At 46.3% G+C, this 26619-nt stretch overlaps 1 protein-coding gene across 3 annotated transcripts in view; it reads left to right on the plus strand.

Moving 5' to 3' along the window:
- Positions 1–10971, plus strand: part of LOC124035769 (myotubularin-related protein 13-like) — a 156162-nt gene extending 145191 nt beyond the window's left edge. For all 3 annotated transcript variants that reach the window (XM_046349440.1, XM_046349441.1, XM_046349442.1), the window contains 10 exons: positions 39–140; positions 5264–5449; positions 6533–6659; positions 6976–7106; positions 8072–8296; positions 8383–8490; positions 8704–8894; positions 9053–9140; positions 9244–9375; positions 9542–10971. In XM_046349440.1, the coding sequence (XP_046205396.1) occupies positions 39–140; positions 5264–5449; positions 6533–6659; positions 6976–7106; positions 8072–8296; positions 8383–8490; positions 8704–8894; positions 9053–9140; positions 9244–9375; positions 9542–9640 (1389 nt within the window). In that variant the 3' untranslated portion in view covers positions 9641–10971. The remainder of the gene's footprint in view (positions 1–38; positions 141–5263; positions 5450–6532; positions 6660–6975; positions 7107–8071; positions 8297–8382; positions 8491–8703; positions 8895–9052; positions 9141–9243; positions 9376–9541) is intronic.
- The last annotated feature ends 15648 nt before the right edge of the window (positions 10972–26619 follow it).

Below are 26619 nucleotides of genomic sequence, written 5' to 3' on the forward strand. Positions count from 1 at the left end.
TGTGTGTGTGTGTGTGTGTGTGTGTGTGTTCCCTGCAGCTTCACAAGCTCCTGCAGTTGGCCCTGATTCTGGTGGAGCTGCTGGACAGTGGCTCGTCCGTCCTGCTGAGTCTGGAGGATGGCTGGGACATCACCACACAGGTGAGCCTCACGAGCACACACACACACACTGCCTCTCCCCCAGCAGGAGTAGTGGAAGAGAGGGACTGGGGATGTAGGAGGGTAGGAGAGTGACTAGGAGAGGGACTGGGAGGGTAGGAGAGAGTGGGAAGAAAAGGAAAAGATGGACATCTTGGCTGAAACTGACAAGTGAAACGTCTACACCCGGGGTGTCAAACATACGGCCGAGATCCAATCCAGCCCCACGGGTGGTTTGATTTAAAAAGTGTTTGTGTGTGTATATACAGTATATCACAAAAGTGAGTACACCCCTCACATTTTTGTAGATATTTGAGTATATCTTTTCATGTGACAACACTGAAGAAATGACACTTTGCTACAATGTAAAGTAGTGAGTGTACAGCTTGTATAACAGTGTAAATTTGCTGTCCCCTCAACACAAAGCCATATATATATAACCCGCCGGCAACAAAAGTGAGTACACCCCTAAAAAAAAATGTCCAAATTGGGCCACCATAATTTTCCAGCACTGCCTTAACCCTCTTGGGCATGGAGTTCACCAGAGCTTCACAGGTTGCCACTGGAGTCCTCTTCCACTCCTCCATGACGACATCACGGAGCTGGTGGATGTTAGAGACCTTGCACTCCTCCACCTTACGTTTGAGGATGCCCCACAGATGCTCAATAGGGTTTAGGTCTGGAGACATGCTTGGCCAGTCCATCACCTTTACCCTCAGCTTCTTTAGCAAGGCAGTGGTCGTCTTGGAGGTGTGTTTGGGGTCGTTATCATGTTGGAATACTGCCCTGCGGCCCAGTCTGCGAAGGGAGGGGATCATGCTCTGCTTCAGTATGTCACAGTACATGTTGGCATTCATGGTTCCCTCAATGAACTGTAGCTCCCCAGTGCCGGCAGCACTCATGCAGCCCCAGACCATGACACTCCCACCACCATGCTTGACTGTAGGCAAGACACACTTTTCTTTGTACTCCTCACCTGGTTGATGCCACACACGCTTGACACCATCTGAACCAAATAAGTTTATCTTGGTCTTATCAGACCACAGGACATGGTTCCAGTAATCTATGTCCTTAGTCTGCTTGTCTTCAGCAAACTATTTGCGGGCTTTCAGCCGACGACAGCCATGCAGACCAATTTGATGCAGTGTACGGCTTATGGTCTGAGCACTGACAGGCTGACTCCCACCCCTTCAACCCCTGCAGCAATGCTGGCAGCACTCATATGTCTATTTCCCAAAGACAACCTCTGGATATGACGCTGAGCACATGCACTCAACCTCTTTGGTCGACCATGGCGAGGCCTGTTCTGAGTGGAACCTGTCCAGTTAAACCGCTGTATGGTCATGGCCACCATGCTGCAGCTCAGTTTCAGGGTCTTGGCAATCTTCTTATAGCCCAGGCCATCTTTATGTTGAGCAACAATTATTTTTTTCAGATCCTCAGAGAGTTCTTTGCCATGAGGTGCCATGTTGAACTTCCAGCCAGTCAGTATGAGGGAGTGTGAGAGAGATGACACCAAATTTAACACACCTGCTCCCCATTCACACCTGAGACCTTGTAACACTAATGAGTCACATGACACCGGGGAGGGAAAATGACTAATTAGGCCCAATTTGGATATTTTCACTTTGGGGTGTACTCACTTTTGCTGCCAGTGGTTTAGACATTAGTGGCTGTGTGTTGAGTTATTTTTAGGGGACAGCAAATGTACACTGTTATACAAGCTGTACACTCACTACTTTACAGTGTAGCAAAGTGTCATTTCTTCGGTGTTGTCACATGAAAATATATACTCAAATATTTACAAAAATGTGAGGGGTGTACTCACTTTTGTGATATACTGTATATATAACTCCGCAAAAAAATAAAACATCCCTTTTTCAGGACCCTGTCTTTCAAAGATAACTCGTAAAATCAAAATAACTTCACAGCTGTTCATTGTAAAGGGTTTAAACACTGTTTCCCAGGCTTGTTCAATGAACCATAGACAATTAATGAACATGCACCTGTGGAACGGTTGTTAAGACACTAACAGCTTACAGACGGTAGGCAATTACGGTCACAGTTATGAAAACTTAGGACACTAAAGAGGCCTTTCTACTGACTCTGAAAAGCATCAAAGGAAAGATGCTCAGGGTCCCTGCTCATCTGCGTGAACGTGCCTTAAGCATGCTGCAAGGAGGCATGAGGACCGCAGATGTGGCCAGGGCAATGAATTGCAATGTCCGTACTGTGAGACGCCTAAGACGGCGATACAGGGAGACATGACGGACAGCTGATCATCCTCGCAGTGGCAGACCACGTGTAACACCTGCACAGGATTGGTACATCTAAACATCACACCTGCGGGACAGGTACAGGATGGCAACAACAACTGCCCGAGTTACACCAGGAATGCACAATCCCTCCATCAGTGCTCACACTGTCCACACTAGGCTGAGAGAGGCTGGGCTGTAGGCCTGTTGTAAAGCAGGTCCTTGCCAGACATCACCGGCAACAACGTCGCCTATGGGCACAAACCCACCACTGCTGGACCAGACAGGACTGGAAAAAAGTGCTCTTCACTGACGAGTCGCGGTTTTGTCTCACCAGGGGTGGTGGTCGGATTCGCGTTTATTGTCGAAGGAATGAGTGTTACACCGAGGCCTGTACTCTGGAGCGGGATCGATTTGGAGGTGGAGGTTCCGTCATGGTCTGTGGCGGTGTGTCACAGCATCATCAGACTGAGCTTGTTGTCATTGCAGGCAATCTCAACGCTGTGTGTTACAGGGAAGACGTGGTAGGCGATCCCCGGGATGCTGGCCTTCTAGAGTTCCTCTGTCCAGTGTCTGTTCTTTTGCCCATCTTAAACTTTTCTTTTTATTGGCCAGTCTGAGATATTACTTTTTCTTTGCAACTGCCTAGAAGGCCAGCATAATACAGTCGCCTCTTCACTGTTGACGTTGAGACTGGTGTTTTGCGGGCACTATTTAATGAAGCTGCCAGTTGAGGACTTGTGAGGCATCTGTTTCTCAATCTAGACACTCTAATGTACTTGACCTCTTGCTCAGTTGTGCACCGGGGCCTCCCACTCCTCTTTCTATTCTAGTTAGAGTCAGTTTGCGCTGTTCTGTGAAGAGAGTTGTGCACAGCGTTGTATGAAATCTTCAGTTTCTTGGCAATTTCTCACATGAAATAGCCTTCATTTCTCAGAACAAGAATAGACTGACGAGTTTCAGAAGAAAGTTCTTTGTTTCTAGCCATTTGGAGCCTGTAATCGAACCCACAAATGCAGATGCTCCAGATACGCAACTAGTCTAAAGGAGGACAGTTTTATTGCTTCTTTAATCAGAACAACAGTTTTCAGCTGTGCTAATATAATTGCAAAATGGTTTTCTAATGATCAATTAGCCTTTTAAAATGATAAACTTGGATTAGCTAACACAACGTGCCATTGAAACAAAGGAGTGATGGTTGCTGATAATGGGCCTCTGTATGCCTATGTAGATATTCCATTAAAAAAAATAAGCTGTTTCCAGCAACAATAGTCATTTACAGCATTAACTAAATCTACATTTACATTTTACATTTAAGTCATTTAGCAGACGCTCTTATCCAGAGCGACTTACACTGTGTTTCTTATCAATTTGATGTTATTTGATCCCAAACTTTTGAACGGTAGTATATCTATGAAATGAAAGCTCAACAGTCGGGGAGCGTACAATTTTTTTTAAACGATGGTTATAGGGGCCAGACTGTATGCAGCCTCCATGGCAAAATGAGTTTGACAACCCTGGTCTACACTTACAGGTAAGGAAATAGGTCATCACGTCGTCAGGTCTAACACACAGCTACGTCTTTAGTTTCAACCACTTATTTCCAAAGTTGTTCTGGCACTACACTACCAGACCACCTGGTTAGTACACCATGCTGAAACGCGGTGTAACGATGCTGAGGCTGTAGGGCCCTATGTCACTGTGTGCTGATTTCAATCGTGAAAGTGCTTGATTCTGTTTTTTAGGAGAGTAAACACAAGCTTGTTTTTATCCTCATCTTTTTTTTCCTTTTCCTTTTCCTGTTCGCTCAGCGTTTTGTCACATTTTTGCACTGTGAGCTCACATTTTCCATGCCGACCTGTTAAGTGAGCGTGTGTTATTGGGAATGGCATTGGGCGCGTGGCCTCCCAATGTGTTTACTGGGCCCGTAAAGCCCATGGCTGTCGTGTAAAAGCACTGGTGTAGCCTCGCTTCCCGTGCCTGGCACGTGTCAGGCCCAGAACATCTTGCTCATCACGGTGGGGCCTGATCAGCCTTGCTCCAGGAAATGGGCTCCATATGCCTTGGCTCTTCAGTCTCCTGACCAACTCATAGACACCCAGCAGAGGAGAAGCAGATCCCTGTGTTTCTCGCTCTCCCCTCTTTCCTTTCTAATAGCCCCTTCTTCAGTTATGGTGCTATGGTCATTTAGGAGCTTAGGTCTGTACTGGGGAGGACCGCTGGGCTGTGATGAAGAGGACTTTTCACCAACTCCAGAAAGCCTGCAAAGCCTGCTCTGTTTTTTTGGAGGGTACAGTGGTGCTCTAGAGAGGGAGTGCAATCTGTTTCCCTCATTCATTCCACATGCATCAGGGTTCATCGGTTAGCTGACACAGAGAGGGATCCAGGCCAAGTGCCGGCAGCATGTGTGCAGTCAGACGACACGCTCTTACAGATATCAGCCATAACCGTCCCACTGCATATAGAGGGAGAGGATTCAAACCACAGACAGGAAAGGTAGTGTAACCACAGACCAGGGAGAACAGAGGTTACTGGTTTGGAAAACGCGGTCAATGGAGACCTCTCCTCGTCACCTACCCCTCTGTCACAGAAATCCTAAGTCCTTGTCACGCCATTGACAGTTGACAGCTTAGTCAGTCTTCGGAGTTTTAAAAGACTTCAAGAGTTTTATTTCATTCCCACCCTCTAACTCCCCCCGTGTCACTCTCTCTTTCTCTCTCTCTCTCTCTCTCTCTCTCTCTCTCTCTCTCTCTCTCTGTCTCTGTCTCTGTCTCTGTCTCTCTCTCTCTCTCTCTCTCTCTCTCTTTCTCTCGGTGTCTCTCTTGCCGATGTTCCCTCTCTTTCTCCCTCTACCTTTCTCTCTCCCTCCAGGTGGTGTCCCTGGTCCAGCTGCTGAGTGACCCGTTCTACCGGACTCTGGAGGGCTTCCAGGTGCTGCTGGAGAAGGAGTGGCTGTCATTCGGCCACAAGTTCAGCCAGCGCTCCAACCTGACCCCCAGCAGCCAGGGCAGTGGTTTCACACCCATCTTTCTGCAGTTCCTGGACTGCGTGCACCAGGCAAGCCTTGCACACCCACCTCCGAGGCCCACACCCCTTTCATTACCCCCCGTCCACACCCCTCTTCAACCCCTTCCCTCCCTCCGACCATACCTCCTCCGTGAGCTCATCACATTCCTTCAGAGAAGAGAAGAGGAGGCGGAGGAGGAGAGAGACTCAGCTGTCATTATCTATGGACTCGGTTGATTTTTTTGTACTCTGCAATCCCCACATCGGATAAGTAATTTAGACAGAGTTGTACGCTGGGGAGTTTCAGCTGCAGGGCTGTTGCCCAGATGGTCCGTGAACCCCACGGTCAGTGCTGTGCTTTTCCGTGCTAGTGTTTTTCACCATCCCCTATGCATTTCCTCAGTGTTAAGAGCACAGAGTGGGAAAATTGCAGTTGTGGGGATTAAAAGTCTCTCTCCTCGGAAGGCGAGGTGGCGGGGGGGGGTTGTGAGGATGATGTGGAGGGTGCAGCTGAAGTGGATTGGGTTTTACATGCTCAAATGCTAACTTTAGAGAACGTTGTGTTTTCTGTCTCCCCCAGGGTCCAGCAGGCCAACTCCCATACACTTACATCAACACATAGTTTCTGAGTTTGTCTTTTGTAACTGGAGGGGCGTCTGCCAAGGAGGCCCCACAGAGGTTCTCTAGGGCCGAAGTGCGATAAACAGGGGGAGAGGGAGTTTGATGAGTTTCTGAAAATAGAAGTTCCTCATCTCAGACACAGCTGTTGTTTTCGCCAGTACGCCCAGGTGGCCCAAAACATGCAAAAGAGCGGCAAGGTCCTCTCGCTTGGCCACTGCTGCACATTGCTGGACCGCTGCCTTCTAGCTCGGCCCTGCTTTTGTCTGAGAGTGATGATGTCAGTCACTGGCCTTTGCTCCCTGGTCTCCATTTAATTCTGCCAGTAATGGGGAGTGTATGTAGTCATAACGGACCCATCTGTAGTCATAACACAGGGACATGCTCCAGCCATCACAATGTGTCACCTTTCTCTCTCTCTCTCTCTCTCTCTCTCTCTCTCTCTCTCTCTCTCTCTCTCTGTCGCCACCTCTCTCTCGCCATCACCATCTCTCTCGCCATTTCTCCTCATTGCAGATCCAGGACCAGTGCCCCTTGGAATTTGAGTTTAATCAGCACTATCTGAAGTTCCTGGCATACCACTACATCTCCAACCGCTTTAAGAACTTCCTCCTGGACTCCGACTACGAACGCCTGGAGCATGGTCGGTATAGTACAAATACAGTGTAAAGGGATGATTTAACCGTAAGGCCATTAACATCTGTACGTGTATTTAAAGTCTTTGGCAGAGTTGCGGGATTCAACAGGCAGAGTGTTGAAACTACTGTTCTGTCTGTGAAATGATAGTGTGTAATGATAGTGTAATGGGTCAGGTATTTCAGGATACTGACATGTTGCAGTGAAGCACTTCTAGATTACCTAGATCCTATCTCTTATCTTAGATCAGGGATTTGTCAGCGAATAGTGGTAGTGTGTCTCGGCCTGTTGAACAACCTCGTCTTTGTCTCACTCTTCAAAAGGCACATTGTTCGAGGACAAGCCGGGAGACAAGCAGGCCAGGAGGGGGGTCTGTATCTGGGAGTGTATCAGCAGAATGCACCGGAGGAGTCCACTGTTCTTCAACTACCTGTACAGTCCCACAGAGGCTGAGGTGACTGCTTGTTTGTGTGTCTTGTATGTTGCAACTCCCCAGGCAAGTTTGCTGCCATCTCTGATACGTAGCGTTGGTACTTCATTCTGTTTGTGTATGTCAGCCAGATCCCCAATGGCCTTTTCTCTAGTTCACCCACTGACTCACACTTACGCACACCCATGTTCTCCTGTTCTGGATGTCCTCAGTAGAGATACACAGGGATCTTCACACTTTCCAGAGCAGCCAGTCCAGCTGCTAAAACTTCAGATCTCTCCCAGATGACATCCACAATGATGGATGGCCAGTCTGCCACTCTCTTGCACCAGATGATGCCTTATTGCGATGACCTTCCAGTGTTCCTCTCCCAGTCCTGCTGAATGTTCTGTAGCAGACTGTTGATGTCGATGAAGACCGTGAGTCACAGGCCCAGGAGAGCCCAGCTGAACTCTGTTAGCAGTTTCTTATCAGTGTTGTTCGGGATCTTTTAATATCTGTGGTCGTAAAGGAAGCGTCTCGCTTAGCCTCTTCCAACTCCCTGACAGGGACTTTCTGATGTTGCTGTTTAACCCTGACTTGGCATATGTCTGGTCTTCAACTTCAAAGTCCATCCCAATGGGTTAGTTGTGTTCATGGGAACCGTAAATCCTCTTCCCGCTGGCCAGCGATCGCGGCGGCTGTACCCATTATTTCAGGGGCGTATAAATCAGTAGGAGGCAAACAGCCTGTGTGTTTGTGCACCCCGGGCCCCGACGTGATTAAGTGTTCGGGGAAGTGTTAGGTCCGGTGGGCCACATTCTTTCCCACTGGCTGTTGACAGTGGTGTACTCACTGAGAGATTGGACAGATTCACATCATTGGGGAAAGAACTCTACTCTACACACTTGATTTCAAACTAGCCAAAATAGATATTTGTCTCATGTGTTATCTGTGTAAACATATCAGATTATCATAAGTTGTTTTTTGTTGTTTCATATGTTATTTAGCCGGTGCTCAAGCCCTCTATTAGCATCCCTGCTTTGAGGAAGTGGGACTTCTTCACGGGGGAGACCCTGTGCACAGGCCCGTCCTATGACTGGAGGATGCTGGCTGTCAGGTCGGAGAGCATGGAGGAGACTGACACCATCGCCACCAGCAAGAGGAGGATCGTGTGGCCCTGCTACAGCAGTGTGGGGCGCGCCCAGCCTGACGCCATCACCAAGCTCCTGGCTGTAAGTTCTAAAAGTCTGAGTTGGGATGATGTTATCCATGCCTGACTATGTGCCTGACACTGATGAGAGCCCTGTTGCTGTTGCAGGACATAGAGCGGCTGGAGGGGGAGATGAGCCAAGCACCAGAGAGGTGGCAGGCCACTCTGGAGAGGGTCCGAGTCAGTATCCAGGAGGACCTCAAACAGGAGGGAAATGTTAGACAAACACAACACACTTTCCCATGTTTTCTCCTCTGCCCCCGACTCCTGTTTCCCATAAACCTTACTTAGCCTGAACTCTGCTCATTTACTGGACGGTTCAGCTAGACAGCACTGTTTGACTCGTCAATCTGTGACTGACCATCGGGAGGATGTTTTGTCTCATGTTTCATGGCTTTTCTTATTCCATCTGTCTTGTCTGTTTTGCAGCTCCGCAAGCAGTCTGCGTCCACCTCGGGGCTGATCCCCACGTCCAGTCTGCAGGCGTTCCAGAGACGTTCCATACTGCACCTGCCTGACACTGGCTTGGGGGAGGACAGCAGCCCCACTGCCACTAACGGGGTCAACCGCCGGGCCGCCACACTCTACAACCAGTTCACCCCCAAGAACGAGGAAAACAGGTGGGTCTCCACTCCCAGCACTGAGACGGCAAACAGGGACCGGGACTTCCAATTAATCCTGTTTCCTCACCCAACTCTTCTGTAAAGCGTTTGACACATAGACAGAATCTCTCTACCCAGCAGATGTTTTAAATTCATCTTAATGGTGTTTCTTTCAGATCGTTTGAGGGGATTCTTTACAAACGAGGAGCACTGCTGAAAGGATGGAAACCTCGCTGGTTTGTTTTGGACATTACAAAACACCAAGTGAGTATTACAGCATATTACATGTTGCTACCAGTCTGTTCCAGACAATGTCCCCACTCCTATGCCAGTGGTGTTATATGTGTGTGTGTGTGTGATGTCCCAGCTGAGGTACTACGACACGGGGGAGGACACTAACTGCCGGGGACACATTGACCTGGCGGAGGTGGAGTCAGCTCTGATCGCCACCCCCACCATAGGAGCTCCTAAACACATCAGTGAGAAGGCCTTCTTCGACGTGAGTCTCTCTCTGGTTCTCCATTCCTCTGTCTGCTTGTGATCTTGTGATCTTTTCTTGTGTTCTGTGGTAGAATACACTCCAGCCATGGCAGTATCAGGCTCTGTATGTCACATCCCACCTCTCCTGTCACTGTTGAACCATTGGTTGGGTGTTGTCATTCCAGCTGAAGACCACCAAGCGAGTGTACAACTTCTGCGCCTCGGATGCCCAGAGCGCCCATCAGTGGATGGATAAGATCCAGAGCTGCATCTCTGACGCGTGACCTCTGAACTCCCCAGCCAGGGCGTGGTCGGGATGTGGTCAGGTCACTGCATTAACACTAAGTGCAGCAAGGTGGCTGAGGGCAGAGACTGTGGGCACACATATATACAGTGCATATTCAGCTCAGTCACCATGGGAGTGGCTTTAACATGAGGACCACAGTGATCTAAGTGCCTGTTAGTGGAGGCTATGCCGTACATCCATCCATCCTGCTGCCTTGCAGGACTTCAGGCAGTCTTCACTCTGTCTGCCTGACAGCTTTAGCAGGAGTTGATGAATGTGTCCTGGTCTCTGCCGTCAGCTCTCTCTGTACTGTACCTTGTTACTGCTACAGGGATCAACACTTATCAACACTTATAGTGAAAAGTAAATGGCTGAAACGGATGGCTGAGCACTACTAAGGATAGTTTGTGCCATTTCAGTTGTAAATAGATAAAAGCAATAGCACTGGCCATTTTAAACTGTGGGTTCAATATATGAACAAAAATATATAAAACATACAAGAGAATTTATATTAGATATTTTACAATGAGGAAAAGGTGTTGCTGCTTGACAAAAGGTCTAAACCACCAGAAACGGAGGTTTTGAAAATGCACAATATGACAAGGCCATTTGTTTGCACTTAGTTCTATAATATGCACTCCATATAGAATGATAGATTTTCTTACTGAAGCGAACAGCCAGGCAAAAGGCATTACTTTATAACAATGTATAGAAGGACATTTTCCTTATCAAGACAAATTGGAAGAGAGAAAAAACACTAAAGTTCAAAACATTTTTTCTGACATTTTATATTTAAGTGATGTCCTCTATTTTTAAACATACACTATGAATGTTTTTTACTCATGGATAACAGTTTGTTTGTTCTTGTGATGTAAATTATTATTTTTTATTAAAAGAGTAACTCATTGTTAAAGTGTGGTGGCTTAATGTTTTATGTAAATACTCATGTGATATTCCATTTTTATTTGATTTGATATATAACGTGTGTATGCTTTTCTAATTGTAACTGTACTAAGACCATTGTCTTATGTGCCAATATAGTAACCTTGTTTCCTATCTTTGATGAGACTGACTGAGCCATTGTGTTTTTAGATGAAGAGGAGTCGACTCTTTCTCAGAATATCCAGAAAGGCTCTGTCGTAAGGACTTTGAAATCAATCAGTCAGACGATGTTTGTTTCATCTGTTGTCTGCACCTTCCAGTTTCAGAGAACAAAGCAAAAGAGCATCAAAGTCGTTTCAGAAGCTATATGTTACTGTGTCTTTTGTACCATGTTTTGCATTGATACTAATGTTTGGTTTTGTTTATAAATCAAGAGTACTTGAACTAGCCAGATGATTGGTGTGATTATTTTACAGTAGATATGACGGATGTATATTTGAGATTAAGAGAATTTACAAATGATGAATTATGTGGCTTCTGACGAGTGTGTTTTTTCCAATCTGACAATAATAGCCCTTTAGATGCCACCTACATCTAAAAGGGATGAGAGTATACTCAGGCGCCAGTAAGTCTCTATTGTAAGTTGCAAAATACCTCATTTATTTGCAGATAATAGGTCACAAGATATAGGGAACAAACCTGAACCTAACCTAAGCCACTTGAAATAGGTTTGGCTTGTTATGAACCTCTCCTCTTGTTAAAAATAGTCTCTCTTTTCTCATGAAAGGTAAGCAGACACCACTCCAGCAGAATAGTTCATAAGGCCCAAGCCAAAAACTGGGCTTGGCAAGGATGTTTCACTTCCAACAATGAGTAAGGAACTGGGCGAGAAACCCAACACAGAGCCACTGGCATCTGCTTGGCGGGACTCGAAGGCACTCCTGGTCCTGGAGAGACCTGTCCCACAGCAGGAAGACGGGAAAGCCCTAAACTGAAGTTCTCTAGAAGACATTGTGGACGTGTTCCTGATCCTGAGCACTCTCTCCCAGCTGGCTTGTACTGCGAGCAGGTGCAGTGCTGGCTAACATCTGGACAGACGCTTCTCTGGCAGGTCTCTCCATATTTAGCTGCCCCCTGGAGGAGTGGATTTACGCCTCCGCCCATGACGAGAGGGATGAGGCGGAAGTGGGGTTCCGGTTGGATTTTCAGGAATGGAGCCGTTGGGACTCCTCCGTCCCTTAAGGAGAGTTAGTGGTTTAAAACTCATTCAACAGGACGACGATGAATCCAAACTCACTGGTTCACCGCTGTGATTGTAGTTCATTGACTGTTCTATGACTATTTCACAAATAGATTGTCTGTGTTAGTAAATCATCTATTACATGAGGTTGAGCAGGACATGAGGCCTGGTTAATGTTACACAATTCTCCAGATGCAACCGTATACAGTGCATTTGGTATTCAGAACCATTCCCTTTTTCTACATTTTGTTAAGTTACAGCCTTATTCTCAAATGTTCCTCATTGATCTACACACAATACCAAAGCGAAAACCGGTTATTAGACATTTTTTTTCAAGTATGAAAAAACAGAAATACCTTATTTACATAAGTATTCAGACCCTTTGCTATGAGACTTGAAATTGAGCTCAGGTGCATCCTGTTTCCACTGATCATCCTTGAGATGTTTCTACAACTTGATTTCTACAAATCCATTGATTGGAAATGATTTGTAAAGGTCCCACATTTGACAGTGGATGTCAGAGCAAAAACCAAGCCATGAGGTCGAAGGAATTGTCTTGGAGCTCCGAGACAGGATTGTGTTGAGGCACAGATGGGTACCAAAAAATGTCTGCAGCATTGAAGGTCCCCCAAGAACATGATGGCCTCCATCATTCTAAAATGGAAGAAGTCTGAGGTCCTAAGCGCTCTGGAGCAAGTTTTCATCAAGGATCTCTCTGCACTTTGCTCTGTTCATCTTTTCCTCTATCCTGACTAGTCTCCCAGTCCCTGCCACTGAAAAATATCCCCACAGCATGCTGCTGGCACCACCATGCTTCACCGTAGGGATGGTGCCAGGTTTCCTCCAGACATGATGTTTGGCATTCAGGCCTAAGAGTTCAATCTTGGTTTCATCAGACCAGAGAATCTTGTTTCTCATCATCTGAGAGTTCTTTAGGTGCCTTTTGACTAACTCCAAGTGAGCTGTTGTGTGCCTTTTACTGAGGAGTGGCTTCTGTCTGGCCACTCTACCATACAGGCCTGATTGGTGGTGTGCTGCAGAGATGGTTGTCCTTCTGGAAGATCCTGGAGCTCTGTCAGAGTGACCATCTGGTTCTTGGTCACCTCCCTGACCAAGGCCCTTCTCCCCCGATTGCTCAGTTTGGCCAAGGCACTTCTCCCCAGATTGCTCAGTTTGGCCGGGCGGCCAGCTCTAGAGTCTTGATGGTACCAAACTTCTTCCATTTAAGAATGTTGGAGGCCACTGTTTTCTTGGGGACCTTCAATGCTGCAGAAATGTTTTGGTACCCTTCCCCAGATCTGTGCCTCGACACAATCCTGTCTCGGAGCTCTAAGACTATTCCTTCAACCTCATGGCTTGGTTTTTACTCTGACATACACTGTCAACTGTGGGACCTTATATAGACAAGTGTGTGCCTTTCCAAATCATGTCCAGTCAATTGAATTTACCACAGGTTGAGTCCAATCAAATTGTAGAAACATCTCAAGGATGATCAATGGAAACACGATGCACCTGAGCTCAATTTCGAGTCTCAGAGCAAATAAGGTATTTCTGTTTTTTATTTTGAATACATTTGCGAAAAATCTAAACCTGTTTTTGCATTGTCATTATGGGGTATTGTGTGTAGATTACGGGGGGGGGGGGGTTAATATGTTTTAGAATAAGGCTGTAACGTAACAAAATGTGAAAAAAGTCAACAAGTCTGAATCCTTTCCGAAGTAACTGCAAAAGGTGCGACAACAAACGATTATTTGTGCTGCAACTGTTGGGACAAACGGTGTTTAATTGTAAAGTTATATCATACTGTAAGATATCATTACAGTTTTGTGCTTTCTGAATGTTTTCCACATTAGCTCATAGTAATTAGTCCTGGTGGTTTCGGAGAATAATCCCTTGAATCAGAAATCAAAACCTACTGCAAGTTCAAGATTCTGATTTGAATTTGGATCATATCTAGTGTCGTAAGTTACAGTTCTTGCTCCCATACCGAGAAATGAATTCTAAATATAAGTTATAATTGTAGGACTATGAACCTAAAAAATAACTCCCTATCGAGGGGCGGCAGGGTAGCCTAGTGGTTAGAGCATCGGACGCCCAATTTTTCAGTTTTTGATTTGTTAAAAAAGTTTTGAAATATCCAATAAATGTCGTTCCACTTCATGATTGTGTCCCACTTGTTGTTGATTCTTCACAAAAAATACAGTTTTATATCTTTATGTTTGAAGCCTGAAATGTGGCAAAAGGTCGCAAAGTTCAAGGGGGCCGAATACTTTTGCAAGGCACTGTACATGGTAAAAAATGTATGAACTACTGAAAACACTACCAATATTGAAATTTAGTTCAACTACTACTAAGCTACAGCAAACTGTGATGAAATTTCTTCTAGTAGTTCACTACTAACCAAAACTGGCTATTTCCGTATGACAAAGCCAGTTCAGGGAAATCATTTTTGTGAATCATTACGACAATCATGTAATGTTCTTATCTGGACCTCACCCCTCGACCCCTATTTGGAGCATGATTTTAACATTAATTTTTAGCCATGACAGGCAGATTCTCCTTGGCTTTGGGGGGGGTAAGACGAGTTTTCTGTGTTGGCTTTTCCTCGGCCCACTTGGTGTCATTTGTCTGAGGCCATCCATGCACTTATGTCAATCCACCCACGTTGTTAGTTACCCTAACTTCTACCCTACAGAGCCCAGGGTCCACCATGTGCACTAGTCAGAGCTGTGAGGTCACTCTGGGGAGACATTTCAACAAGAAACCAGGCATCTGCAAGAGATTTATTCATTACCAGACCATCCGAAAGAATGTTCCCATTTCAAATCTATTGAGATGAGAATCTGTTGGACAGGCGTCAGATAAGCTGGATGTGGGTATTAAGGTCCTTTAAGACACGTGGGGCTGAGGTTAGACAGGGTTAGACGGGTCAGAGATATTTTTGCCTTATTTTTGGAATGTAGAGGCTAATGCAATTAAGTCACAGAGATGAAGTCCAACATTCCCCAAGGGCGAGTACTGAGAACGGCCTGAATCCCTGCTGAATCACCTGCCTGCATTTTTCACATCTGGATATTAGATTTATTTGTTTATTTGGATCCCCATTAGCTTTTGCTGATGCAGCACCTACTCTTCCTGGTGTCCGCAAAAACACTACACATGACAAGTAACAAAACACTGATAGACAACGACGTTCACACAAATTTCAAATACAACAACATACAAACACACCAAAATGTGTGTGTCCCCACCGCCGTTCCATGAACTGTTGTTTAACCTGTTTTTTTAAAGGACATTTTGTGGTTTGCTTGAGTAATCGGAGATGGAAGTGAGTTCCATGCGTTCATAGCTCTGTATAATAATGAGCGTTGCCATGAATTAGTTTTGGACATGGGGACGGTGAAGAAACGCGTGGGGACGTGTTCCGGGTAGCCTCAGAATAATATTGAGTTATACGCTGAATCGGTGAGTGAGTTTATAAGGAAGTGCATAGGAGATGTTGTAGCCACTGTGACTATTAAAACCTACCCAAACCAGAAACCGTGGATAGATGGCGGCATTCGTGCAAAACTGAAAGCGCGAACCACCGCATTTAACCATGGAAAGGTGACTGGGATTATGGCCGAATAAAACTGTAGTTATTCCCTCTGCAAGGCAATGAAACAAGCGAAATGTCAGTACAAAAAGTGGAGTCGTAATTCAACGGCTCAGACACCAGCCGTATGTGGCAGGGTCTACACAAATAAAACCATCCACGTCATGGACACAGACGTCTTGCTTCCAGACTAACTAAACACCTTCTTTGCCCGCATTGATGATATTACAGTGCCACCGACGCGGCCCACTACCAAGGACTGTGTGCTCTCCTTCTCTGTGGGTAAGACATTTAAACTGTTAACCCTCACAAGGCTGCCGGCCTCAGAGCAGGCGCAGACCAGATGGCTGGTGTGTTTACGGACATATTCAATATTTACTTATCCAAGTCTACTGTCCCCACATGCTTCACATGTTCTCTATGTTCAGTTAAGGGTGTGCTGCTCTATTTTGAGCCAGCTGCATATTTGCTAGATACACGACATGGCCAAGCGTATGTGGACACCAGCTCGTCGAACATCTCATTACAAATAAAATCATGGGCATTAATAGGGAGTTGGTCCCCCTTTTGCTGTTATAACAGCCTCCACTCTTCTGGGAAGTCTTTCCACTAGATGTTGGAACATTGCTGTGTGGACTTGCTTCCATTCAGCCACAAGAGCATTAATTAGGTCAGGCACTGATGTTGGGCGATTAGGCCTGGCTCGCTTCGATGGGGTGCAGGTCAGGGCTCTGTGCAGGCCAGACAAGTTCTCCCACACCAATCTCGACAAACCATTTCTATATGGACCTCGCTTTGTGCACGGGGGCATTGTCATGCTGAAACAGGAAAGGGCCTTCCCCAAACTGTTGCCACAAAGAAACATATAGAATGTCATTGTATGCTGTAGCGTTAAGATCTCCCTTCATTGGAACTAAGGTGCCTATCCTGAACCATTTAAAACGGACCCAGACCATTATTCCTTCTCCACCAATCTTTACAGTTGGCACTATGCATTGGGGCTAGTAGCGTTCTCCTGGCATCCCCCAAACCCAGATTTGTCCGTTGGACTGCCAGATGGTGAAGCGTGATTCATCACTCCAGAGAACGTGTTTCCACTGCTCCAGAGTCCAATGGTGGCAATCTTTACACCACTCCAGCCGACAGTTGGCATTGCTGTTTCCATAGCTGTTTCCATGGCTGCTCCGCCATGGAAACTCATTTCATGAAGCTCCCGATGAACAGTTCGCAGCTGAGACGTTGTTGCTCCTAGACGTTTCCACTTCACAAAAACAGCTCTTACAGTTGACCGGGGCAGCACTAGCAGGGCAGAAATTTGGCAAACTGACTTGTTAGAAAGGTGGCATCCTATGACGCTGCCAGGTTAAAAGTCACTGAGCTCTTCAGTAAGGCCATTCTATTGCAAACGTTTGTCTATGGAGATTGCATGGCTGTGTGCTTGATTATATACACCTGTCAGCAAAGGGTGTAACTGAAATAGCCAAATCCAATAACTTTTAACTGGATAAACGTTAACAGCAAATCTACACTGCTCAAAAAAATAAAGGGAACACTAAAATAACACATCCTACATCTGAATGAATGAAATATTCTTATTAAATATTTTTTTCTTTACATAGTTGAATGTGCTGACAACAAAATCACACAAAAATTATCAATGGAAATCAAATTTATCAACACATGGAGGTCTGGATTTGGAGTGACACTCAAAATTAAAGTGGAAAACCATACTACAGGCTGATCCAACTTTGATGTAATGTCCTTAAAACAAGTCAAAATGAGGCTCAGTAGTGTGTGTGGCCTCCACGTGCCTGTATGACATCCCTACAACGCCTGGGCATGCTCCTGATGAGGTAGCGGATGGTCTCCTGAGGGATCCCCTCCCAGACCCGGACTAAAGCATTCGCCAACTCCTGGACAGTCTGTGGTGCAACGTGGCGTTGGTGGATGGAGCGAGACATGATGTCCCAGATGTGCTCAATTGGATTCAGGTCTGGGGAACGGGCGGGCCAGTCCATATCATCAATGCCTTCCTTTTGCAGGAACTGCTGACACACTCCAGCCACATGAGGTCTAGCATTGTCTTGCATTAGGAGAAACCCAGGGCCAACCGCACCAGCATATGGTCTCACAAGGGGTCTGAGGATCTCATCTCGCTACCTAATGGCAGTCAGGCTACCTCTGGCGAGCACATGGAGGGCTGTGCGGCTCCCCCAAAGAAATGCCACCCCACACCATGACTGACCCACCGCCAAACCGGTCATGCTGGAGGATGTTGCAGGCAGCAGAACGTTCTCCATGGCGTCTCCAGACTCTGTCATGTCTGTCACGTGCTCAGTGTGAACCTGCTTTCATCTGTGAAGAGCACAGGGCGCCAGTGGCGAATTTGCCAATCTTGGTGTTCTCTGGCAAATGCCAAACGTCCTGCACGGTGTTGGGCTGTAAGCACAACCCCCACCTGTGGACGTCGGGCCCTCATACCACCCTCATGGAGTCTGTTTCTGACCGTATGAGCAGACACGTGCACATTTGTGGCCTGCTGGAGGTCATTTTGCAGGGCTCTGGCAGTGCTCCTCCTGCTCCTCCTTGCACAAAAGCGGAGGTAGCGGTCCTGCAGCTGGGTTGTTGCCCTCCTACGGCCTCCTCCACGTCTCCTGATGTACTGGCCTGTCTCCTGGTAGCGCCTCCATGTTCTGGACACTACGCTGACAGACACATGAAACCTTCTTGCCACAGCTCGCATTGATGTGCCATCCTGGATGAGCTGCACTACCTGAGCCACTTGTGTGGGTTGTAGACTCCGTCTCATGCTACCACTAGAGTGAAAGGACCGCCAGCATTCAAAAGTGACCAAAACATCAGCCAGGAAGCATAGGAACTGAGAAGTGGTCTGTGGTTACCACCTGCAGAACCACTCCTTTATTGGGGGTGTCTTGCTAATTGCCTATAATTTCCACCTGTTGTCTATTCCATTTGCACAACAGCATGTGACATGTATTGTCAATCAGTGTTGATTGATTGATTCTGATTTCACAGAAGTGTGATTGATTTGGAGTTACATTGTGTTGTTTAAGTGTTCCCTTTATTTTTTGAGCAGTGTATTAATATTCAAAGGCAATTAAACATGTTGTAAAACATTATTTAAGGAAGTACATGTTTGTGTGTAGTGGTGTTTGTCCATTTACTGCTGGATCCCGTCAGTCATTGCGTTCAGGACAAAAATACAAAAGTTTACGGAAAAAGTTAAGCTCACAGGGACCCAGCAATCTGATTCAAACATCATCATTGTGAAAGACAAAGCCTTGGAGTATATTACTTGAATGATGGCCAATCATACAAACAAACCATGCCATAAATGGAGCTGGTGTAACTTGTTGCATTATCTTTTGATGTTCCACATTCCAGGTTGATGTGACAACCAAGAACTGGAGTTTCATTTTCTGAGTGAGAGCACAGGCCTGTAATTTTTATGTGTTGTCTTTTGCCCAAGCTAGAGCAGGTCCCTATCTCCATTGATGGCCTTGACTGGCTTGTGGTAGTAGTAGTTGTCAGATTGGTGCATTGGATGCCTGTCATTGTTGTCAATCCAGACCCTCTGGCCTTGGGATGAACTGTCTGTTCCCGTAGAATATGGCAAAAAGTACTGCGTTTTGCCCCGTGATGTCAAGGCCCCCATTGGGAGCATGGATGCTGGCTGCAGCTGATGCCCACATATGATGCCCACATATGATAGTTTAATAGTCCTTCTCTGTTACCGCTGACTCCAGGCGGGAAGGAGGAGACGCTCCAGTGAAGAGAGGGGGGCAGAAAGGTGTGTATGAGGGCGCCTCCCCTGTCAGATGCCAGGAACACAGTGATGTTATTGTCCCGTCTTCCCATTCTTGATAAAGAGACCTGGCCCCTGCATGTCATGTGTGCAGCTTAAATGATGCATCATTGTAGCTGTCCATGGTTTATGAGAACTAGCAACTTTGTCAACATGCTTTTTAACTGATGCCTGGGATACAGTAGTTTGGGGAACTTACCATATATCTTATCTGTTTGAAGCACAAGCAATAATTCAAGGCTCAAAAGCAACATTGGTATCCCTTAGATTTCAGAGGGTCTGGGAATAGGTCATGAGATGGTTGCAAATAATACCAAGCATTTTTCTATTTGACCAATTTGAACATAAAAGTAAGAGGTTTGTTTTCCAATAATTATTAATGGCCAAGATACATTTTAGAGGACTCATATTTCAGACATGGCCGACATGAGCAACAGAGTGGCAGTAGGTTAGACTTATATAATTAAAGTGGAATAGCCATAACCAGTCACAAAATGTAAACCTCAGTCTGTATCCATTTGAGTCTGTCTGATCTCATCCATCAACCCAGCCTAAGTATTCACACTGTAATTGCCTGGTCCATGTTCTGGCAACACACGGTTTTGCTGGGACAGTAAAATATCAAACTCATCCCCAAAGCCAACACCTCTTTGGCTGCCTTTCCTTCCAGTTCTCTGCTGCCAATGATTGGAACAAATTTCAAAAATCGCTGAAGTTGGAGACTTATATCTCTAACTTTAAGCATCAGCTATCTGAGCAGCTTACCGATCGCTGCAGCTGTACACAGCCCATCTGTAAATAGCCCATCCAACTACCTACCTCATCCACATGTTGTTTTTATTGACTTTTTTTTGCTATTTTGTACACCAATATTTCTACTTGCACATCATCATCCGCACATCAATCACTACAGTGTTCATTTAATTACTTCACTACTATGGCCTATTATTTGCCTTACCTCCTTACTCCATTTGCACACAAAGTACAGTGCCTTGCGAAAGTATTCGGCCCCCTTGAACTTTGCGACCTTTTGCCACATTTCAGGCTTCAAACATAAAGATATAAAACTGTATTTTTTTGTGAAGAATCAACAACAAGTGGGACACAATCATGAAGTGGAACGACATTTATTGGATATTTCAAACTTAACAAAAACTGAAAAATTAGGCATGCAAAATTATTCAGCCCCCTTAAGTTAATACTTTGTAGCGCCACCTTTTGCTGTGATTACAGCTGTAAGTCACTTGGGGTATGTCTATCAGTTTTGCACATCGAGAGACTGAAATGTTTTCCCATTCCTCCTTGCAAAACAGCTCGAGCTCAGTGAGGTTGGATGGAGAGCATTTGTGAACAGCAGTTTTCAGTTCTTTCCACAGATTCTCGATAGGATTCAGGTCTGGACTTTGACTTGGCCATTCTAACACCTGGATATGTTTATTTTTGAACCATTCCATTGTAGATTTTGCTTTATGATTTGGATCATTGTCTTGTTGGAAGACAAATCTCCATCCCAGTCTCAGGTCTTTTGCAGACTCCATCAGGTTTTCTTCCAGAATGGTCCTGTATTTGGCTCCATCCATCTTCCCATCAATTTTAACCATCTTCCCTGTCCCTGCTGAAGAAAAGCAGGACCAAACCATGATGCTGCCACCACCATGTTTGACAGTGGGGGTGGTGTGTTCAGGGTGATGAGCTGTGTTGCTTTTACGCCAAACATAACGTTTTGCCAGAGCACCTTCTTCCACATGTTTGGTGTGTCTCCCAGGTGGCTTGTGGCAAACTTTAAATGACACTGTTTATGGATATCTTTAAGAAATGGCTTTCTTCTTGCCACTCTTCCATAAAGGCCAGATTTGTGCAATATACGACTGATTGTTGTCCTATGGACAGACTCTCCCACCTCAGCTGTAGATCTCTGCAGTTCATCCAGAGTGATCATGGGCCTCTTGGCTGCATCTCTGATCAGTCTTCTCCTTGTATGAGCTGAAAGTTTAGAGGGACGGCCAGGTCTTGGTAGATTTGCAGTGGTCTGATACTCCTTCCATTTCAATATTATCGCTTGCACAGTGCTCCTTGGGATGTTTAAAGCTTGGGAAATCTTTTTGTATCCAAATCCGGCTTTAAACTTCTTCACAACAGTATCTCGGACCTGCCTGGTGTGTTCCTTGTTCTTCGTGATGCTCTCTGCGCTTTTAACGGACCTCTGAGACCATCACAGTGCAGGTGCATTTATACGGAGACTTGATTACACACAGGTGGATTGTATTTATCATCATTAGTCATTTAGGTCAACATTGGATCATTCAGAGATCCTCACTGAACTTCTGGAGAGAGTTTGCTGCACTGAAAGTAAAGGGGCTGAATAATTTTGCACGCCCAATTTTTCAGTTTTTGAATTGTTAAAAAAGTTTGAAATATCCAATAAATGTCGTTCCACTTCATGATTGTGTCCCACTTGTTGTTGATTCTTCACAAAAAAATACTGTTTTATATCTTTGTTTGAAGCCTGAAATGTGGCAAAAGGTCGCAAAGTTCAAGGGGGCCGAATACTTTCGCAAGGCACTGTATATATAGATTTTTATATTGTGGTTTTGACTGTACTTTTGTTCATTCCACGTGTAACTCTGTGTTGTTTTTCGTCGCACTGCTTTGCTTTATCTTAGCCAGGTCCCAGTTGCAGCCCAAAGGACCAAGCAAAACCATGAATCAAACTGCAGGTGAACTCCCTAATATATTGGGTACTATATTATCGAAGTCATTTTGACACATAATAGGTTAACTGTCAAGAAACAGACATTTCATAGCATTCAGAACAGGTCATAAGTCATCACTTATGACACAAATCCCTTTGCTACCCTCAGTGAACACAAACCATGTTCTGACCATTGTCTTATTTAGATTCCATGTTGTACTGAGCCTGGTGCTTGCTTATCTGTGCAAATCATGACACCTAGTGGTCACAAAGCCTCACAGAACATTTGTATTCATGGAGTCGCAGCAAGAAATGCTTTTCACCAACATTTATTTTTATTTTTACAATCACACATTTATGTATAGTTACCGCTCACTTTCAGACAGAAGTTAATCATATTCATTGTTTTCTCAGCAGTTTCACCAATTATAAAAGGAGCAAATATCAAGCAATGCTCTCACTCTGAGCCAATAACAGTTTGGCGCAGTTACTTGCAGCTACCTGGAGTTAGAGTTGAACTGGGGTGTGGACATGATGCTAGGGTTAGAGTTAGGGTTGTGATTGAGGCTAGGGCTAGGGAATCCAACAGAATCCAAGTTATCTAGATTCTACTGTATTGTGCGGAGGTAACGTTTCTGACTCTGGACCACACATACCCCCATGGTGACGGGATTTCGAGACCTTTTGTCTTCATCCCTACTACTACTATCTGTATTTTCCGCGGTCTCTTTTATAAAATAGTACAATACTTACTGTAAGGAGGTCAGTAAATAAGATATTTTTCCATTTTTAAAAAGGGGGATATTCTGTGTGATCTGATCTGTACACCCACTTCCCCCTCACAAAACATGTCATAAATGTTTGGGGGGCAATTCTATGCAAAACAATACATAAAGAACAATATATGGGCAATTGTAAGTTATGGATAAGAGCGTCTGCTAAATGACTTAAATGTAAATGTAATTGTGACATATGTTGTGGATTACACTAAATCAGAGTTTGGCCCGCGAGGGATTTTGTATAAAAATAAATATTGAAAACTTTTTTGTGTGTTTTTTTAGAAATGATTATTTGGGGTTTAAAAAACTCCAGACAATTTCGAAATCCTGATGTGGCCCTCAAGCCAAAAATTTTGCCCTCTCCTGCTGTAAGTGATGGCAGCTGGAACCTCATTTTCTCTTTGTTTTACATTTACATTTAAGTCATTTAGCAGACGCTCTTATCCAGAGCGACTTACAAATTGGTGCATTCACCTTATGACATCCAGTGGAACAGTCACTTTACAATAGTGCATCTAAATCTTAAAGGGGGGGGGTGAGAAGGATTACTTATCCTATCCTAGGTATTCCTTAAAGAGGTGGGGTTTCAGGTGTCTCCGGAAGGTGGTGATTGACTCCGCTGTCCTGGCGTCGTGAGGGAGTTTGTTCCACCATTGAGGGGCCAGAGCAGCGAACAGTTTTGACTGGGCTGAGCGGGAACTGTACTTCCTCAGTGGTAGGGAGGCGAGCAGGCCAGAGGTGGATGAACGCAGTGCCCTTGTTTGGGTGTAGGGCCTGATCAGAGCCTGGAGGTACTGAGGTGCCGTTCCCCTCACAGCTCCGTAGGCAAGCACCATGGTCTTGTAGCGGATGCGAGCTTCAACTGGAAGCCAGTGGAGAGAGCGGAGGAGCGGGGTGACGTGAGAGAACTTGGGAAGGTTGAACACCAGACGGGCTGCGGCGTTCTGGATGAGTTGTAGGGGTTTAATGGCACAGGCAGGGAGCCCAGCCAACAGCGAGTTGCAGTAATCCAGACGGGAGATGACAAGTGCCTGGATTAGGACCTGCGCCGCTTCCTGTGTGAGGCAGGGTCGTACTCTGCGGATGTTGTAGAGCATGAACCTACAGGAACGGGCCACCGCCTTGATGTTAGTTGAGAACGACAGGGTGTTGTCCAGGATCACGCCAAGGTTCTTAGCGCTCTCGGAGGAGGACACAATGGAGTTGTCAACCGTGATGGCGAGATCATGGAACGGGCAGTCCTTCCCCGGGAGGAAGAGCAGCTCCGTCTTGCCGAGGTTCAGCTTGAGGTGGTGATCCGTTATCCACACTGATATGTCTGCCAGACATGCAGAGATGCGATTCGCCACCTGGTCATCAGAAGGGGGAAAGGAGAAGATTAATTGTGTGTCGTCTGCATAGCAATGATAGGAGAGACCATGTGAGGTTGTGACAGAGCCAAGTGACTTGGTGTATAGCGAGAATAGGAGAGGGCCTAGAACAGAGCCCTGGGGGACACCAGTGGTGAGAGCGCGTGGTGAGGAGACAGATTCTCGCCACGCCACCTGGTAGGAGCGACCTGTCAGGTAGGACGCAATCCAAGCGTGGGCCGCGCCGGAGATGCCCAACTCGGAGAGGGTGGAGAGGAGGATCTGATGGTTCACAGTATCGAAGGCAGCCGATAGGTCTAGAAGGATGAGAGCAGAGGAGAGAGAGTTAGCTTTAGAAGTGCGGAGCGCCTCCGTGATACAGAGAAGAGCAGTCTCAGTTGAATGACTAGTCTTGAAACCTGACTGATTTGGATCAAGAAGGTCATTCAGAGAGAGTTAGCGGGAGAGCTGGCCAAGGACGGCACGTTCAAGAGTTTTGGAGAGAAAAGAAAGAAGGGATACTGGTCTGTAGTTGTTGACATCGGAGGGATCGAGTGTAGGTTTTTTCAGAAGGGGTGCAACTCTCGCTCTCTTGAAGATGGAAGGGACGTAGCCAGCGGTCAGGGATGAGTTGATGAGCAAGGTGAGGTAAGGGAGAAGGTCTCCGGAAATGGTCTGGAGAAGAGAGGAGGGGATAGGGTCAAGCGGGCAGGTTGTTGGGCGGCCGGCCGTCACAAGACGCACGCGAGATTTCATCTGGAGAGAGAGCGGAGAAAGAGGTCAGAGCACAGGGTAGGGCAGTGTGAGCAGAACCAGCGGTGTCGTTTGACTTAGCAAACGAGGATCGGATGTCGTCGACCTTCTTTTCAAAATGGTTGACGAAGTCATCTGCAGAGAGGGAGGAGGGGGAGGGGAGGAGGATTCAGGAGGGAGAAGAAGGTGGCAAAGAGCTTCCTAGGGTTAGAGGCAGATGCTTGGAATTTAGAGTGGTAGAAAGTGGCTTTAGCAGCAGAGACAGAGGAGGAAAATGTAGAGAGGAGGGAGTGAAAGGATGCCAGGTCCGCAGGGAGGCGAGTTTTCCTCCATTTCCGCTCGGCTGCCCGGAGCCCTGTTCTGTGAGCTCGCAATGAGTCATCGAGCCACGGAGCGGGAGGAGGACCGAGCCGGCCTGGAGGATAGGGGACATAGAGAGTCAAAGGATGCAGAAAGGGAGGAGAGGAGGGTTGAGGAGGCAAAATCAGGAGATAGGTTGGAGAAGGTTTGAGCAGAGGGAAGAGATGATAGGATGGAAGAGGAGAGAGTAGCGGGGGAGAGAGAGCGAAGGTTGGGACGGCGCGATACCATCCGAGTAGGGGCAGTGTGGGAGGTGTTGGATGAGAGCGAGAGGGAAAAGGATACAAGGTAGTGGTCGGAGACTTGGAGGGGAGTTGCAATGAGGTTAGTGGAAGAACAGCATCTAGTAAAGATGAGGTCGAGCGTATTGCCTGCCTTGTGAGTAGGGGGGAAGGTGAGAGGGTGAGGTCAAAAGAGGAGAGGAGTGGAAAGAAGGAGGCAGAGAGGAATGAGTCAAAGGTAGACGTGGGGAGGTTAAAGTCGCCCAGAACTGTGAGAGGTGAGCCGTCCTCAGGAAAGGAGCTTATCAAGGCATCAAGCTCATTGATGAACTCTCCGAGGGAACCTGGAGGGCGATAAATGATAAGGATGTTAAGCTTGAAATGGCTGGTAACTGTGACAGCATGGAATTCAAAGGAGGCGATAGACAGATGGGTAAGGGGAGAAAGAGAGAATGACCACTTGGGAGAGATGAGGATCCCGGTGCCACCACCCCGCTGACCAGAAGCTCTCGGGGTGTGCGAGAACACGTGGGCGGACGAAGAGAGAGCAGTAGGAGTAGCAGTGTTGTCTGTGGTGATCCATGTTTCCGTCAGTGCCAAGAAGTCGAGGGACTGGAGGGAGGCATAGGCTGAGATGAACTCTGCCTTGTTGGCCGCAGATGGCAGTTCCAGAGGCTACCGGAGACCTGGAACTCCACGTGGGTTTTTGCGCGCTGGGACCACCAGATTAGGGTGGCCGCGGCCACGCGGTGTGGAGCGTTTGTATGGTCTGTGCAGAGAGGAGAGAACAGGGATAGACAGACACATAGTTGACAGGCTACAGAAGAGGCTACGCTAATGCAAAGGAGATTGGAATGACAAGTGGACTACACGTCTCGAATGTTCAGAAAGTTAAGCTTACGTAGCTTTGTAGATGGCTTTGTTCTTTAAAGAACACTTACTGGCTGATATACTCTGATCAGTTCTCCCTCAATCCTCTGGCTGTCATCAGAGTCCTGCCTTCGATCTACAGGGAGAGGCTACCTGTCGCCCAACCTGTCTTTGACCTCCTCAGGCTATATGTCATCATGTATTAGTCATAATCACTCTTTATACTGTCTGGCAGAGTCATTCCATGTACAAGCACATCATTGAGACAGAGGGGCTGCCTGTCATACAGTATGTCTATGAGACTAAACTTGTGTGTTTTAGACAGTAAACAGACTACTAAACATCTCTCCACTGCTCGACTCCAGAGAAATTGAATGCATACCAAAAAGGGCATGACTGAAAACTCATTG

The sequence above is a fragment of the Oncorhynchus gorbuscha genome, linkage group LG05 (assembly GCF_021184085.1).
Source record: "Oncorhynchus gorbuscha isolate QuinsamMale2020 ecotype Even-year linkage group LG05, OgorEven_v1.0, whole genome shotgun sequence".
NCBI classification, from domain to species: Eukaryota; Metazoa; Chordata; class Actinopteri; order Salmoniformes; family Salmonidae; genus Oncorhynchus; species Oncorhynchus gorbuscha.